This window comes from Sorex araneus, chromosome 8 (assembly GCF_027595985.1).
Source record: "Sorex araneus isolate mSorAra2 chromosome 8, mSorAra2.pri, whole genome shotgun sequence".
In the NCBI taxonomy this organism is placed as follows: Eukaryota; Metazoa; Chordata; class Mammalia; order Eulipotyphla; family Soricidae; genus Sorex; species Sorex araneus.
The window spans coordinates 14133064-14148089 of NC_073309.1; the positions used below are offsets into that span (position 1 = coordinate 14133064).

The 15026-nt window shown below is 48.5% G+C and overlaps 2 protein-coding genes across 3 annotated transcripts in view; one reads left to right on the forward strand and one right to left on the reverse strand.

Annotated features, from left to right (window-relative positions):
• Nucleotides 1–704: 704 nt before the first annotated feature.
• On the reverse strand, nt 705–11257 carry LOC101552413 (chemokine like factor). Of its 2 annotated transcripts, XM_004622711.3 has the most exons (4): nt 11048–11257; nt 7950–8108; nt 2471–2566; nt 705–877 (listed from the first exon to the last, which is right to left on the reverse strand). In XM_004622711.3, exons 1-4 carry the CDS (start codon nt 11108–11110, stop codon nt 791–793), a joined length of 405 nt encoding a protein of 134 aa, XP_004622768.3. In that variant the 5' UTR covers nt 11111–11257; the 3' UTR covers nt 705–790. The 2 variants fall into 2 exon arrangements, with proteins under 2 accessions (XP_004622768.3, XP_055001935.1); XM_055145960.1 differs by lacking the exon at nt 7950–8108.
• A 2619-nt stretch (nt 11258–13876) lies between these two features.
• TK2 (thymidine kinase 2) overlaps nt 13877–15026 on the forward strand; it is a 32710-nt gene continuing 31560 nt past the window's right edge. Inside the window, exon 1 of the mRNA XM_055145843.1 lies at nt 13877–13916. Within this exon, the coding sequence (XP_055001818.1) occupies nt 13892–13916 (25 nt within the window). The 5' untranslated portion in view covers nt 13877–13891. The remainder of the gene's footprint in view (nt 13917–15026) is intronic.

Sequence of the window (15026 nt, forward strand, 5' to 3'; positions counted from 1 at the left end):
GCTCACCATCCTTAAGAGCTTCAGCAGTCCTGTGGGCCGGAGGAAGAAACTGAAGATGTTCTTCCATACCGATTGACGGGCTTGGGGCGGCTCTCTGGCTTCCCCGGGATCCTTTACAAGTGGCTCAACGTGCTGTGCGGCTGCGGGCTGGGGCTTGGTGGTGAATGCAGGCGTGGGTGGAGCCGTGGCTGCCTCCTTGGGTATTGGATTGGACCTGGCACGCTGCAATCTGCCGTGTTTGGCAGCCTCCTTGGGGGTATTCATGGTGGGGCCCCAGAGTTGGTGATGCAGGAGCTCCCGTTGCAGCCAGCCCTGGGAACCAGCGCCTGACCCAGCGCCCCGCCCAACGGCTTCCGGGCTCCGCCCCCTCACGCGCACCCCATTCTCAGAGCAGGGCAGACCAGACCATGCAGCCCCAGTCCGTGGCACTGCCACCCAGCTTGGGGACAGACACCACCTCTCCGCAGCCCTCCCAGCCTCCAAGCTGCCGGCCAGAGGAGGTGGCTCCCAAGTCCCTCAAGGCTGCCCTGGCACATTGATCTTGGCCTCTCAGGACTGGGAAGGGGAAAGCCCAGCAGGGCGGGAGCTGCCAGTGCCTTCTTGGAAGTGACATTACTGGGTGAGCACAGGGTCCGGAGTTCCCAAATCTCTTCCCCCAGCGCCCCTCTAGAGATGAAAATGAGAACTGCAGCAGAAAGCAGGCGTGAAAACAAAGACATTTAATATATAGCATCAACTGAAAAGGAGAGTAAAATCACCACACTCATCATTTGTCATGATTTATTTTCTGTTAAGGACCACTTGGGTTCAGTCGAAGTTTCCGGCCGATAAGGAACATGTCCGCCATACAGAATGCTGCAGCCACACACCCCGACACCTGCAAACAAAGCAGGGAGTTACTGCTGGACTCATGGCTAGCCTCCCTCACCCACACAGGACCTTACACTTTCATTTATTTGTTTTGGTTTGGGACCTCACCCTGCCAAGCTCAGGAATCATCCCTAGTAGTGCTCTGGGGACCATATGTGGTATCTGGAATTGAACTGGGACTGAACTCATGCGAGGCAAGCACCTTACCTCCTCTACTATCTCTCTGGCCCCTACTGATTTCTTTACTTATTGATGGTGCCAAAGATCAAACTCTGGGCCTCAGAAAACTATGTCTTTTTCCTTTTGGTTCCGAGTATAGGGATAAGATACATGGAAGAAATTGCAATTACACTATCTTATTTCTAGAAGAGTTTCTATCCTTCTTGATATTGCCAATAGTATATTAACAGCCATGGAAACAATGGATTCTTACCTGTATGACCATTATAACTGTCTGAAAGTGGTCCCTTCTCATAAGTAGCTATTCCTAGCCCCACCAAATAATTTAGAATTTCCAGTAAGGAATATCAGAAGAACATCAAGTGGAACTGTACGTTACTGACTTTTAAAAATTATGGTGCATTTCAGGGGGAAAAAATCTGATTAAGCTAATTTTCTCCTTTTCAAGCAATGCTCAAAATATTTGTCAGAAGACCTCCTATCATCATTTCCTGTCATGAAACATCTATTATACTTTATCTGAGGAAGAATCTGGACAAGAAATAACTGAGGATGCCAGAGCAGTAATACTTTGGTAAGGCATTTGCCTCGCACACTGCTAATCTAAGTTCATTCCCTGGCATCCCATAGGGTCCCAACCCCCCCCACCCCCCCGCCCCAGGAGTGATTCCTGAGTGAAGAGCCAGGAGAAAGCGCTGAGAAATATTGGGTGTGCCCCCACCAAAGAAAAAGAAGTAACTAATCCCAGAACAGTCTGCTTTACCTCACTAGTAATATGTATGTATATACCCATACATTCTTATATTTATATAATGCATTTTTATGTTTATATATTTTATGATTATATAAATATAAACCCATACATTCTTATGTATATGTACATATATTGTTCTATTTTTGGAGGGTTTGTCTCAGAATATCTGATGATATCCAGAGGCTATTCCTTGCTGTGTACTCAAAAGTGACCATACATGGCACCAGAGATTCGAACCAGAATTGCATCTGATGCAGCCATGTGGGGCAAGTGCCTTCCCTACTGTGCTCTCTCTACATCTCTACCCCTTGAAGAAAGCTACTCACATTCATGTTTCACTTGAAATCCTTTCTCAAAGCTGTGCTGCCCCTGATTCCAGTAGCACATCTCCAGGCTAGCACAGCCTACCTGAAGCCTAGTCTAACTCCGTGAGAAAAACACATAACACTCCTATGAGAAAAATAAAATGTCTTTATTTGGCTAATTTCAGTTTCATGTGAGCCTTATTTCTTCACAGACATGTGTTCACATGCGAAAATAAGACACTAAGGACAATAGTATTGTAAGCTGGTCTTGGAGCTCAAAGAACGAATATAGTAGAGTTTCTATTCTTATGTCTATTATTTGAATAATGAAATCTAAAGAAACAGAAAGACTGCCACTTACCCCTCCAAGGACTGTAAGTGTTGTGTTTCCTGGTACCAGTGCCAACACAGATACAATTATCGTGAATATTGCTGATACCACTGAGTTGATAATATCCTGAAAATACAGAAGGGTCAGCTTTATTTATTTTCACATTGGTGTCCTCTGTGGTGGTGCTCAGATGCTACTTTAAGCACTGTGCTTGGGGTCACTCCTGGCAGTGCCCAGGGGACCATATGGATCAACTTTTTATAAAGATCACACACATACAATCATCTTCTTAAAGACTTGCAAAATAACCACTGTCACTGTCACTGGCATCCCATTGCTCATTGATTTGTTTGAGCAGGCACCAGTAACATCTCTCACTGTGAGACTTATTGTTACTGTTTTTGGCATATAAAAATTTAATATAAAAATTTGATAATATTCTATAGCCTGGCAAGCTACCCGTGGCGTATTCGATATGCCAAAAACAGTAACAAGTCTCTTGGGGCTGGAGCAATAGCACAGTGGGTAGGGCGTTTGCCTTGCACGCGGCTGACCCGGGTTCAATTCCCAGCATCCCATATGGTCCCCTGAGCACTGCCAGGAGTAATTCCTGAGTGCAGAGCCAGGAGTAACCCCTGTGCATTGCGAGGTGTGACCAAAAAACCAAAAAATAAAAAACAGAAACAAACAAACAAAAAAACCAGTAACAAGTCTCACAATGGAGATGTTACTGGTTCCACTAGAGGAAATCGATGAACAATGGGATGACAGTGCTACAGCACTATCAAATACATGATAAACATTTATTTGGTGTTTTCTCATTTTTGTTTTTTGGGTCACACCCGATGATGCTCAGGATCACCACTAGCAGGGCTCAGGGGACCATATGTGGTGCAGGGGATCAAACCTAGGTGAGCTGTGTGCAAGGCAAGAGATTTAACTGCTGTACTATCTCTCTGGCCATGTTGTCTATCTTTTTGTTTGTTTTGTTTTGGGGCCATACCCAGTGATGCTCAGGGGTTAGTCTTTGCTCTGCACTCAGGAATCACTCCTAACGGTGCTTGGGGGACCACATGGGATGCTGGGGATCAAACCTGGATTGGCCACAGGCAAGGCAAACACCATTTCTCCGGCCCTCCTGGTGTTTATCTTTTAGGAAATCAAACTGCCACAGCAAAATGATGCCTCTACTGTATTTGGGCTACTATGATACCCAGTGCTTCTGGTGACCTCTGACACACCTGTCTTTTAACTAACGGGTATAAGTCTCTCTTACTTAACTGCAGTGGAGGGAAATCGCATCTGGTTAGGAAAGTGGAAAATTATGAGGAAGGCTGAAGGTAGAATGGCACACCGGCAAGTTCCGAATGCTCAATTTTAATAATAAGAGAGAAAACAGGTTCATTGAACAACTTCACAGTGTTACTGAGAGGTAAGTGGTCATTTTCAGGAAAAAACTCCCACCTGTCTGCAACAACTGGCCAGTTTAAGTATTTTTGTTGATGGATTTCATTTATTGTGTAAGTTCTTGCAATAAGGCATTTTCCTCCTAAATGGTGGCTTCATGAGGTGTAACTTACACTTTGAATGGTTGCATACAGAGCATAGGAAAGGCAGTCATCTTTATTCTGGAATAGTTTATGTGCACTTATAGCTAACTGCAGGCAGGATGTTAACAGAAACATCAAACTATAGAGCCCTGGCAACTTAGAAAAGTTGTTTTAAAGAATATAGAAAGTGCAGGACAGACAGGGCAAGAGTAGAGCCATCTCGCTCAGACTGGAGTTATTTGAAGGTGATAGTGAGGCTGGCTGTCAATGCCCAGCAATGTGCTCTGTGCTGGGTATTTCGCTTGGCTTCCAGGCAGCAGGCCCCACCTCCACTGCCTGTCCAGGCAGTCCTCCCTCCTGAGATGATCTGTGCCTATGAAAGGCTTTGGATAAAAGTGGGGTTATGGGGTGTGAGATCTATGGGCGAGGTGTAGAGGTGTAAGGGGATTGAATATACCATCTCTGGAGCATCAATAACTTTTTTTTTCTTTTTGGGTCACACCCAGCAATGCTCAGGGGTTACTCTTGGCTCTGCACTCAGGAATTACTCCTGGCAGTGCCACGGGACCATATGGGATGCCGGGGATCGAACTTGGGCCCGCCGCGTGCAAGGCAAACACCCTACCCGCTGTGCTATCACTCTGGCCTCGCATCAATAACTCTTAATGATCATCGAAAACAAGATTTTAGATTCAAAAGTGAACATGCATTTGTCATGGAGTAGAATACAAATATGGTTATTAAAAACTGGACATTTTATAGCGGGTTACCAGATGTCTGTGCGAAGCCCTGGACCGGGTCTTTTTGTGTTTTCTGTCATTAGTGTACTGGAGGGGACAGTCAGAAAAAGACTGTTTGACAGTCTGGGCTCTTTACTACAACTCTGGAATGCCAGAGCCTGTGACAGAGCCAAGGGGAGCACAGACTGTGGCCCTCAGAGAGGAGTTCCTCAACGTTCTGAAGCTTCAATCGTCTTTGTGTCCTCCCGCCCCTTCCCCAGCTGTGCCCCTCCCCCATTCCCTCCTCCCGCTCTGCAGGGACCTCATTCTCTTCTCTTCTTTGCTGCTTCCAACTCAGTCCTGATCCAAATCACAGTCCTTTCCTTCTCTGCACAGCCTCTATTCATAGGAAATATCTGTATCTGTGACTTATTTTTCTCTCTATGTGACATGATTCACACCACTTTTTTCTTCTTGAATTTCCCTTCTACTCCTGTGCCAGGGATAAATGCATCCTTTTTCTTGCTAAGGGGTCGTAGGGTTTGGGCCACCCCCAGTGATGCTTAGGGATTACTCCTGTGAGGCTCAGGAGCTATAGGGATTGCTGGGGACCAAATCAGCCAAGACAAGCACCGTACCCACTGAACTATCTCTCCAGCCCCTAACTGCATACTTTGCAGGGTGGGGGAGGGAGGGGGACAGGGCCATACCTTGGCAGTGCTCAGGGGTCACTTCTGGGAGTGTCTGGGGGACCATGCGACCCTGGGAATTGAAATCAGGCCTTCACATTGCAAAGTAAGTGCATCATCTCCAGTCACATTCCCAGGCTCTTTCTTCTTGCACTGCTCTCCCTCACTGCTGGGAATGGGGTCTCCCTTGAGTTCGTCAGTCTCCTCTATGTTGGTATTTCCAGTTTTACATTCAACTTGTCTACTTTCTCTTTGAGCCACGTAGGCCAGTTCTAGAGCTCTTTTTACTGTGTCACAAATTGAAGAGCACCAAAGCTGCAGTACTACATACACCACAGATCTGTTCTGAACATTTCAGTTCTATCTGTATCTCCCATTGTCACTGTCACTGTCACTGTCATCCCGTTGCTCATCGATTTGCTCGAGTGGCCACCAGTAACGTCTCCATTGTGAGACTTGTTGTTACTGTTTTTGGCATATTAAAATATGCCATGGGTAGCTTGTCAGGCTCTGCCGTGCGGGCGAGATACTCTCAGTAGCTTGTTGGGCTCTCCGAGAAGGGTGGAGGAATCGAACCCGGGTCGGCTGTGTGCAAGCAAACGCCCTACCTGCTGTGCTATCCTCCAGCCCATACAGTGGCGCAATGGATAACACGTCTGACTACCGATCAGTATCTCCCGTTAGTAGAGAAAAACCCAGTATTTCACAAACTGACTTCCATACGACTTGCCTGACCCCTACCTACGTAAGCCTGTTCTTACCTCATTAGCCTCTCAAGATAATGAAATGGACAGTATCTTCGATCCTGTTACCCAGTTCTATCAATTCTACCTCATCAACACCCCCTTTCTCTCCAGCCACTGTTATCAAGTTAGCTCAGGTCTTTATTGTTTTCATGCCTGAATTATGCCAGCAAACTTTTCTGTAACCTCTGAGACTTACCTCTAGTTCTGTTCCTCAAACCATTACTGACAGCACCACCAGTGATTTAAATTATAAACTGAAGATCAGAGAGATAGTACAAGGGATTAAGGTGCTTGTTTGTCTTGCATATGGCTGACCCTGGTTTTGATCCCCAACACAGTATATGGTCCCCTGAGCACAGAGCCACGAGTAAGCCCTGAGCACCACCAGGTCTGGCTTCAAACAAACAAAAACGAAAACTAACAAAGCACAAGTAAAAATTGTTAAGTTGATGATCATGCCAAGATCATGCCCCATCAATTAGTCTATCTTGTTTCCAGACCATCCTGGCAGTTCTCATGGGGCAAATGCTGTGGATATGACAAATGAAGTTCATATGCTACTAAATAAGTTTTTCCAGATGAATTTAAAATGATTTATCATTATTGATTATAGGTATCTATACAAAAATCTATGCTTCGTACCCTAACATCACCAGGTATAGCTCCAAGACAGAGAAACAAACAAACCAAAACCAAAAGATTATGTTGTGGGGCCGGAGCGATATCACAGCGGATAGGGCGTTTGCTTTGCACTCGGCCAACCTGGGTTTGATCCCCAGCATCCCATATGGTCCCCTGAGCACTGGCAGGAGTAATTCCTGAGTGCAGAGCCAGAAGTAAACCCTGAGCATCATTGGGTGTGACCCAACAGGCAAGAAAAAAAAATTATGCTGTGTTTTATTCAGTCTGCTGACCTATTTTGATTTTCCATTATTGATCAGAGATGTGCAAGATATAGATACTTGCATACTTGCCTCCAACTCTATTCCACGATTTTGAAGCCACATCAACACGCATTTAAAAATATTAAAAAAGTAAAAAACTATAAAAAAAACAGCAAATAATAAAGGAAAAGGGAGACAAAGAACACTCTAATTTTATTAACCATGATATTTGGTTGTTATTGGTTTGTTTGGAAATTGAAAGGTTAATTAGAAACCAGAGGGAAAGAGAAGGAAACTCCCCGACTGAGGAGGATCTTAGTATAGGACTAAGTTTTAACTGTGATATTTTGTTTCTGGTGTTTTTTCATGCCATACCCAGCTGTGTGCTCAGAGGACCGAGTGGGGCCAGGAGTGGAATCTGGGGCTCCTGCATGTAAAGCATGCACTCAGCCTGTGTGAGTCAGACCACAGCTATCATCATGATCTTACAATTCAGGGACCAGAGTGATAGTACAGTGGGCAGGGTGTTTGCATTGCACGCGACCAACCCAGGTTCAATCCATGATACCCCATCGCAGCCAGGAGTGATCACTGAGCAAAAAGCCAGAAATAAACCCTGAGAACCACCAGGTGCACCTCCAAATAAAAAAATAAATAAATAAGCAAATAATTCTGGATGACCCCAGCTTGAAGTGAGTTCTCTTGAAGTAAGTCAGGTCTACTTACAGGTACTGGGGGGAGGAAAAACTATGGTCAGTGGCTGTCCTGGGGAACATTCCGAGCATATTATCAGAGGAGAGAGTTCCTCCTTTTTAAACCTATTGGAGGGGGTCTTAAAAGCTTAAGAAACCAAAGTTTATTTAAAGGTATCTTTACAGCAGGAAAAAGTCATTAACGTTAATGATGAAACTAAATACTTACAAGCAAAGGCCAAAACAAACAGTCCATTAAGTGATCAAGTCTGAGCACATATAAAATTATGAAAAATAAAACAGCGACCGCTTCAAATCCTGTGACAACAATGTATGGTTCAGGGGCTTGTGCCACGATAAAGAAGGTCATAGATGTCACAGTCAGTGTCTATGAGGAAAGAGAAAAAGATTTACTCAGTTATTAAATACAAACTTGAGCTGCAAAATAACTAAATGAGTATCTGCATATACACAAGCATCGAAGGATCAGAATACCTGGTGCGTTGTGCACGCTTGTGTTTAGTGTGAGGCTCTGTAAACTTGGTCCACTTGCTACCCCTTCTCGCCTGGGAAATTCTTACATGGGTACATAGGTCTATACAATAGGTTTACAAACCAAACATTTACTAATAACAGCATAAGAGAATTTATTTTAAAACGGCATTTGAAGACTTTTTTGCAACTCCCACAATTTTATGTAACCCTACCTGGGGTTGTGACCCACAGTTTAAGAAAATAGGCTTTAGAGAACTTGTGTATATGCAGACACTCATTTAGTTATTTTGCAGATTAAGTTTGTATTTAATAACTGAGTAAATCTTTAGGTGTCCCTTTGTGTGTGTTTTTTAAAAATTTACTTAAAATTATTATTTTTTTGTCACATCCAGAGGTATTCAGGGTTTGCTCCTGGCTCTGCACTCAGGGATCATTCCTGGTGGGGCTCAGGGGGTTCTATGCAGTGCCAGGGATGGAACCTGTAAGTCACATGCAAGGCAAGTGCCTTATTCACTGTACTACTGCTCCGGCACCCCCTGGTGAATTTTTGTTTAAGTTAATCATATATTAATTTATTCAAAACCGTCCTCCATCTCCCACCCTTTCCCTCTGTGATTAGACACTTGAGTTTTGTTAATTTTTGTTTTCTTTTTGGGTCACACCCAGCGATGCTTAGGGGTTACTCCTGGCTCAGGAATTGCTCCTGGTGGTGCTTTCGGGACCATATGGAATGCTGGGAATCGAGCCTGGGTCAGCCATGTGCAAGGAAATGCCCTACCCACTGTGCTATCGCTCCAATCCCTGGTTTCATTGATTCTGAACCCCTCAGGCACACACCTTACCAGAGGGCACTGCACTTTATTATCCTTGTGTCATAAACATTCTTCCTTTAGGTATTCTCATTGCTACCTCACTGAATTATTGCTTCGATGACAGCTCAAGAAGGCCTAACCTCAATCCTCTTGCCCCCAGATCCTCCCTGACCAGCATCTATTTTCTCATGATTCAAAGCACTTGCTGCCTTCTAGAATATGGATATGAAACGACAGTATTGACTGCAAACTCTAGGAGTGCAGCCACCTTGTTTTTTTTCCCTGTTGCTCTTTTTCAAGGCCCTGGCATAATACCTGGCAGACTTTTAATCAGTGTTTGCTGAATGAAAAAAAAAAAAAGGCAACACTCAAGATAGAAGTGGCTGCCTATAGCCTGGCATGTTTGGCTTCCATGATTTTGCTCAGGTGACTGTCTCTAAAGCCTCAAGCTAAGTTCCTCTAGGAAGTTTCTTTATTTATTTGGCTTTTGGGATCATACCTGGTGATGCTCAAGGGTTATTCCTGGCTCTGCACTAAGGAACCACTCCTGGTGGGGCTTGGGGAACCATATGGGATGCTAGGGATCGAACCTGGGTCAGCTGCATTCAAGGCAAGCACCCTCCCCACTGTACTATTTTTCCAGTCCCCAGGGGACTTCTTGACTTTACCGCTCTGTATCTTATCCTTGGCTAGACGTCCCACACTGGGCACCAGCTCCCTCTTCTCATAGATTCCAGCTCTCTTCTCCTCTGTCTGCAGAAGTTGGAGTCAGAAATGTTTGCATTGATTGTTTTTCCTGCCACAGGTTTGAACTCAGATCTGGGTGTGCATTAAAGACTCAAATTACTGAGAGAACTAATATGCCGAAAATAAAACCTTTCTCACCAAATCCTTTTTTCTTGTTCAAGCACTTTCTGTCAGCACTTGGGCATAAAAGCTCAACCTTTCTGGTGACTTTTTCCCTGATTATTTACTTCCAACCAAAGACACCACTCCATCTTTTGTCATGTATTACGCTACAGTTATTTCTCCAACTTTAGGCTTTGGGTGAGAAAAGAACTTTGGATGAGATTTGTTCTCCTTAGAATAAAAAGAGAAGAAAAGAGAAAAAAAAGGGAAAAAAAGAAACAAAAAAAAAACACAAGAAAAAAGAGATTTGTTCTCCAACTTGAAGTTGGACTGGCCTATACAACAGACGCACTAAACTGCTCTGCTGTGCCTGGTACTTTTGCTACTTTTGCTGCCTGGGACATGCCCTGTCTTCTTATGTGGCCATTTCATTTGGGGAACTTCCCAAATATAAGCTGATGCTTTCCCCAGGTCACCACCTATAGAGAAAGAAAATTACTGGGTTGGAGAGACAGCACAGTGGGTAGGGCTACTTGCCTTGCACGTAGTGGGTGACGGTGGAGAGAGGGGTCCTTCCCTAGCAACCCCAGGAGCACAGTAAGTCCTGAGCTCTGCCAGGTGTGACCCCAAAAACAAAATAAGAAAGTTACTGTCCTTCTCTTTTCTCTTCTGGCATCTCTGGTCTCCTGGGATGATTTGCACTCTCCCCACGGGCCAGGCTACCTACCTCCAAGTGACGATTCATTTCTCTGCAGAGAAGCAGAGGTTCCTCCATCCAGAACTTAGTTCCAGAGCAGCACCAGCTCCTGCTCCGTCTGCTGCCCCGAAACGACCTGGGATCTGCTAGGACCTGGGTTCCGTCTCGCTGTTTCCTACCGTAAGTACACTAGGCACTGGCCCCGAACTTAGTCTGTTTTTTTTTTTTTTTTGGTTTAAATCTTGTTGGCTTCTGAGTTATCCCACTGCACGGGATAGCTGGTCTTGGGAGCTCAGAGATGCTGCTTTCTGGGAATGCCGGTAACCTGGACCAGCAGAGCCCCTTTCTCTCCTTTTCCCAGGGTGCACAGCCGAGTGCCCGGCCTCCTGGGCCTTGACAAGGCGACTGCAAGAGGGGGCACCCACTTTCGGGACACAGCTCGGGCGTGATGGGGCCCCGCTGGCCGCCCCTTACCAGCCGCAGCATCTTCATGCGTCCGTTCACGCTGAGACAGAAGGGCCACAGCTTTCCTTTCATTGTTCCTTTCCCTTGCTTTCGCGGCTGCCGAGCCTTCACACCAGCCTCAGAACTTCCCCTTTACGCTCGCCTCCAGCAACCTCGCGGGTACCGCGGACCCCGCCTAGCCCGCGCTGCAGCCCTCGCGGCCCGCCTTCACGCGCGCATGCGCGCTCCACCTCCCAGCCCACCCGCGCGCACGCGCGCTAAGCTCGCATCCTCCGCGGCGGCTGGCGGCGTGAGAATGAACGGGGTTTCTATCCGCCCAGCCTCGGCGGGTTGGCCAGCGGACATCATGACAGTAGCTCTGCAGCCCCAGAGACGCTTCCCTGCTAGGAACCGCCTGCGATGGGAAAGGAGCAGGAAGGACTCCTGCTACCCTAGACCACTGGAACATCTCAAATGCCACCTATTTAGGATTTCCCTGTCTCCCTGCATTCGGAGTAGCCACCATCGCTCCCTCTTATGGCTTTTTTTTTGGGGGGGGGCTTTTTTTGGGTCACACCTGGCAATGCACAGGGGTTAGCTCCTGGCTTTGCACTCAGGAGTTACTCCTGGCGGTGCTCAGGGGACCATATGGGATGCTGGGAATCAAACCCGGGTCGGCCGCGTGCAAGGCAAACGCCCTACCCGCTGTGCTATTGCTCCAGCCCCTCCCTCTTATGTTTTTTGTTATTATTAGGGTGCAGGGGTTGGCTCTATGCTTGCGGTGACCCCTGGCTGCTGCAGGGAGGACCCGTATGTGGTGCTGGGGTGGAACCCAGGCTGGCTGCTTGCAAGGCACGTGCTTTATATCCTGTACTATCTCACTGGCTCCTAGCTGATACTTTAATTTTTTTGCTTCCCACTGGCGCATTTTGACCCATAGAATAGTGGCTCTTCAGATGCATAAATTCAACCCAGGTTTCTTGCAAGTGTCCTATGAAGCTATGGTTCCACCTTCTTACAACTTTTTTGTTGTTTGGGGGCCACATTTTGTGGTGCTCGGGATTTACTCCCGGTTCTGTGCTCAGGGATCACACTTGGCAGTGCTCTGGGGACCATATGGGGTTCTGGGGATCCAACCAGGGAGGGTCGCATGCTAGGCAAGAACCTTAATTATACAGCTGCCATCTTGCAACTATTCAGGAATATGTAGTAGGCCTGCTTTGATGTATGCCAACCAAAATAAAGTATCAAGGCTGCCTGAAGAAGAAGAAAAACAATGCTTATTTTTCTGAGTTTAGTGAGCTGACAGGAGGAAGGAACCAACCCAGAGAAAGTTCCCCTTCCCTTGATCTGGGCTTCATTGTGAAGTAATGGTTATAGTAACAAATCGTTTCTCTTTCAGGGCTTGGGGCAATTGCTAACATCCTGCTTGCACAGGAATGCTTACTTTGAATTTGAGATTTTTATCTCTGAACCAGGAACCATTCTATCAGTGAGAAATGCAAGTGGAGGCATATATGATTTTTATTTTTGGTTAAGTGGCTGTTGGTCAGCAAGTTGGCTATTGGTTACTTCAAGCCCTTTCCTTGAGGGTTGGGTGTGTGTGTGAAATTTAAAAAGCCTGGGGTGGCACTACTTTTCACAGCCCAATGGGGGCTGGCTCAAGCTCTGAAAATTCAACTCTTTTTTTGTCTGTGCCTTTTGGGTCACACCTGGCGATGCGCAGGGGTTACTCCTGGCTCTGCACTCAGGAGTTACTCCTGGGGGTGCTCAGGGGACCACATGGGATGCTGGGAATCTAACCTGGGGTCAGCCGAGTACAAGGCAAACGCCCTACCCACTGTGCCATCGCTCCAGCCCCAGAAAATTTAACTTGTTGTGCTCAACTTTATTCCACAAGTGATTGAGACTTGAGTTTGGATCACCTGGACATCACCCCTGTATGTTCAGACCTCTGAATCCTTACGGTTCCAACCCTAGCCCATTTCACACAATTAACTCTGGTGAGCAGGTCACTCACGTGCTGTTGAACTTAATCCTGAAATTGCCCTGTAGGTCTGCGATGCATATCACAGGAAGTACAAGGGCTGAGGTTTTCCAGTTACAGCTCTAGAGGTGAAGTGGATGTTTTCCAGGCGATTTTCTTCAGTCTAGGGACTCAAGAGGTGACTGCTACATATGCACCCCCAGAGAGCGCATGTATGCGCGAGTGCACACACACACACACACACACACACACCGACATAGACACAGAGACAGAAGAGAGAGACAGACACGACAGACAGGAGGTGGGGTGTGGGGGAGAGAGGGGAGACCTGGCCACGAACTCTCAGGAAGTAATAAAACCAAGAGATGGAATTGAAGAAGTTACTGTCACTAGCCCTAAGCATTGTTGCTGGACCTTTTTTGTGTACACAGGAACTGACACATGATAAGACTTTAACTGGTGTCAGCGCAGGTCCAGAAGAGATTTCTTCCTCAAGAGAAATCTGAGCAGTGTTAAGAACATAGAAAAGGGCCATCGAAAGTTTCAAACTCTTCTCCTTGACAGCCACCCTAGCAACAGGCTCGTCTGGTAGAAAGTGCCACATGGGGCATCTTGGGAGGAAAGCTGTAAAGTCAACACAAACCCACGCCTCACCATTCTGCATCTCCACCTGACATGTGTACTCAGCTCTCTCTGCCTCTGGAGAAACCCATGTTCTCTCTTGAATACCCTTCTCCTCCCTCCCACGGCTGTGAACCTAGACTCGATGATAGCGGTCACACTATAGCCCCACTCCCCAATGAAGGCTTCTGGTCATTTTGATTGATTTGGGGGAGGCACACCAGATGGGGTTCCCCCCCACCCCGCCCCGGGAGTGCTGGGGGACCATGCGACCCCGGAGGGGCGGGCGAGGTAAGTTTATAGGCAAAGCACACGCTTAGTTTGTGGCGCTATCATTACCCTTGCACCCCTGCACCCCCCACCCGCTTGATTTTACTTATTTTTGCGGTGCTGGGGGTGGAACCCTGGGCCTCACACATACTGGGCCGCTGCTCTACCACTGAGCCGCATCCAGGCTCCCCCGGCGTCTGGCCGCTCTGAATCTAAGTGAGGAGGGGGGATGACAAGGTGGGGTCGGAGTAGCCGGCACGGTGCTGGGGCGCGAGGGGGCGCCGGGCGGGGCCGGGTCCCGGCGCGCGCAGAGGCGGCGGGGCTCTTTAAGAGCCGCGGCGGCCGGAAAGGAAGCGGCGCCCGCAGGACCCGCCCGCCGCCGCCCGCCATGCTGCTGCGGCCGCCATGGAGCGGGGCCGCCCGGGCGCTGCGCGGGGCCGGGGCCCGGGGCCTCGCGGCGCTCGGTCCGGCCGCCCCGGCCGCCCCGGCCGCCCCGCGCCCCGCCCCGCGCCGCCTGCGCGCGCACCTCCCGGCCCCCCAGCCCGCGCGCGGGCCGCGGGGCTTCTGCGCCCGCGGCCGCGGAGGGGGGCGGGGCGGCCTGTGCCCGCGCCCTCCCGTGACGCTCGGGTTTGTGGCTTCTGGGGGTAAGGGCCCGAAGGACCCCCCTACCGACTGGCGGGGTCGGCTCCACGCCCGGCCCCTTTCCCCCTCCCCGCCTCGGCTGTCGCGGGGTGGGCGCTGCAGTTAAGCAGCAACGCCCCCGGGGGAGCTCCCAGGGGGCGGAGTGCGTCGGGGTCACCCCTTTCTGGATGGGGCGGCAGCGTGACGCCCCGTGAACGCGGAGCTCTGGCCTGAGCTGTGCAGAGGCGCCTGTTCTGAAGCACCTGTGGGCGGGTGGGCACCCGGCGCCTATTCTAGGGGACGCCCCAAACGCAAACGCCACCGCCGCCTTGTCCCGCGCCCGCCTCTCTGCAAGTTAACTTCTGTGCCCGCTTCCGTGAGAAGCCTGGCTCCTCCAGGGGGGCTGAAAAACAAGAGCTGAGCACAGAGGGGGCGCAGATGTGCCAGTGTCATAAGCAGACCCCAGGACCACCGCACCCCCTTCACCTTCCCCCCGCCCACCTCCACTCC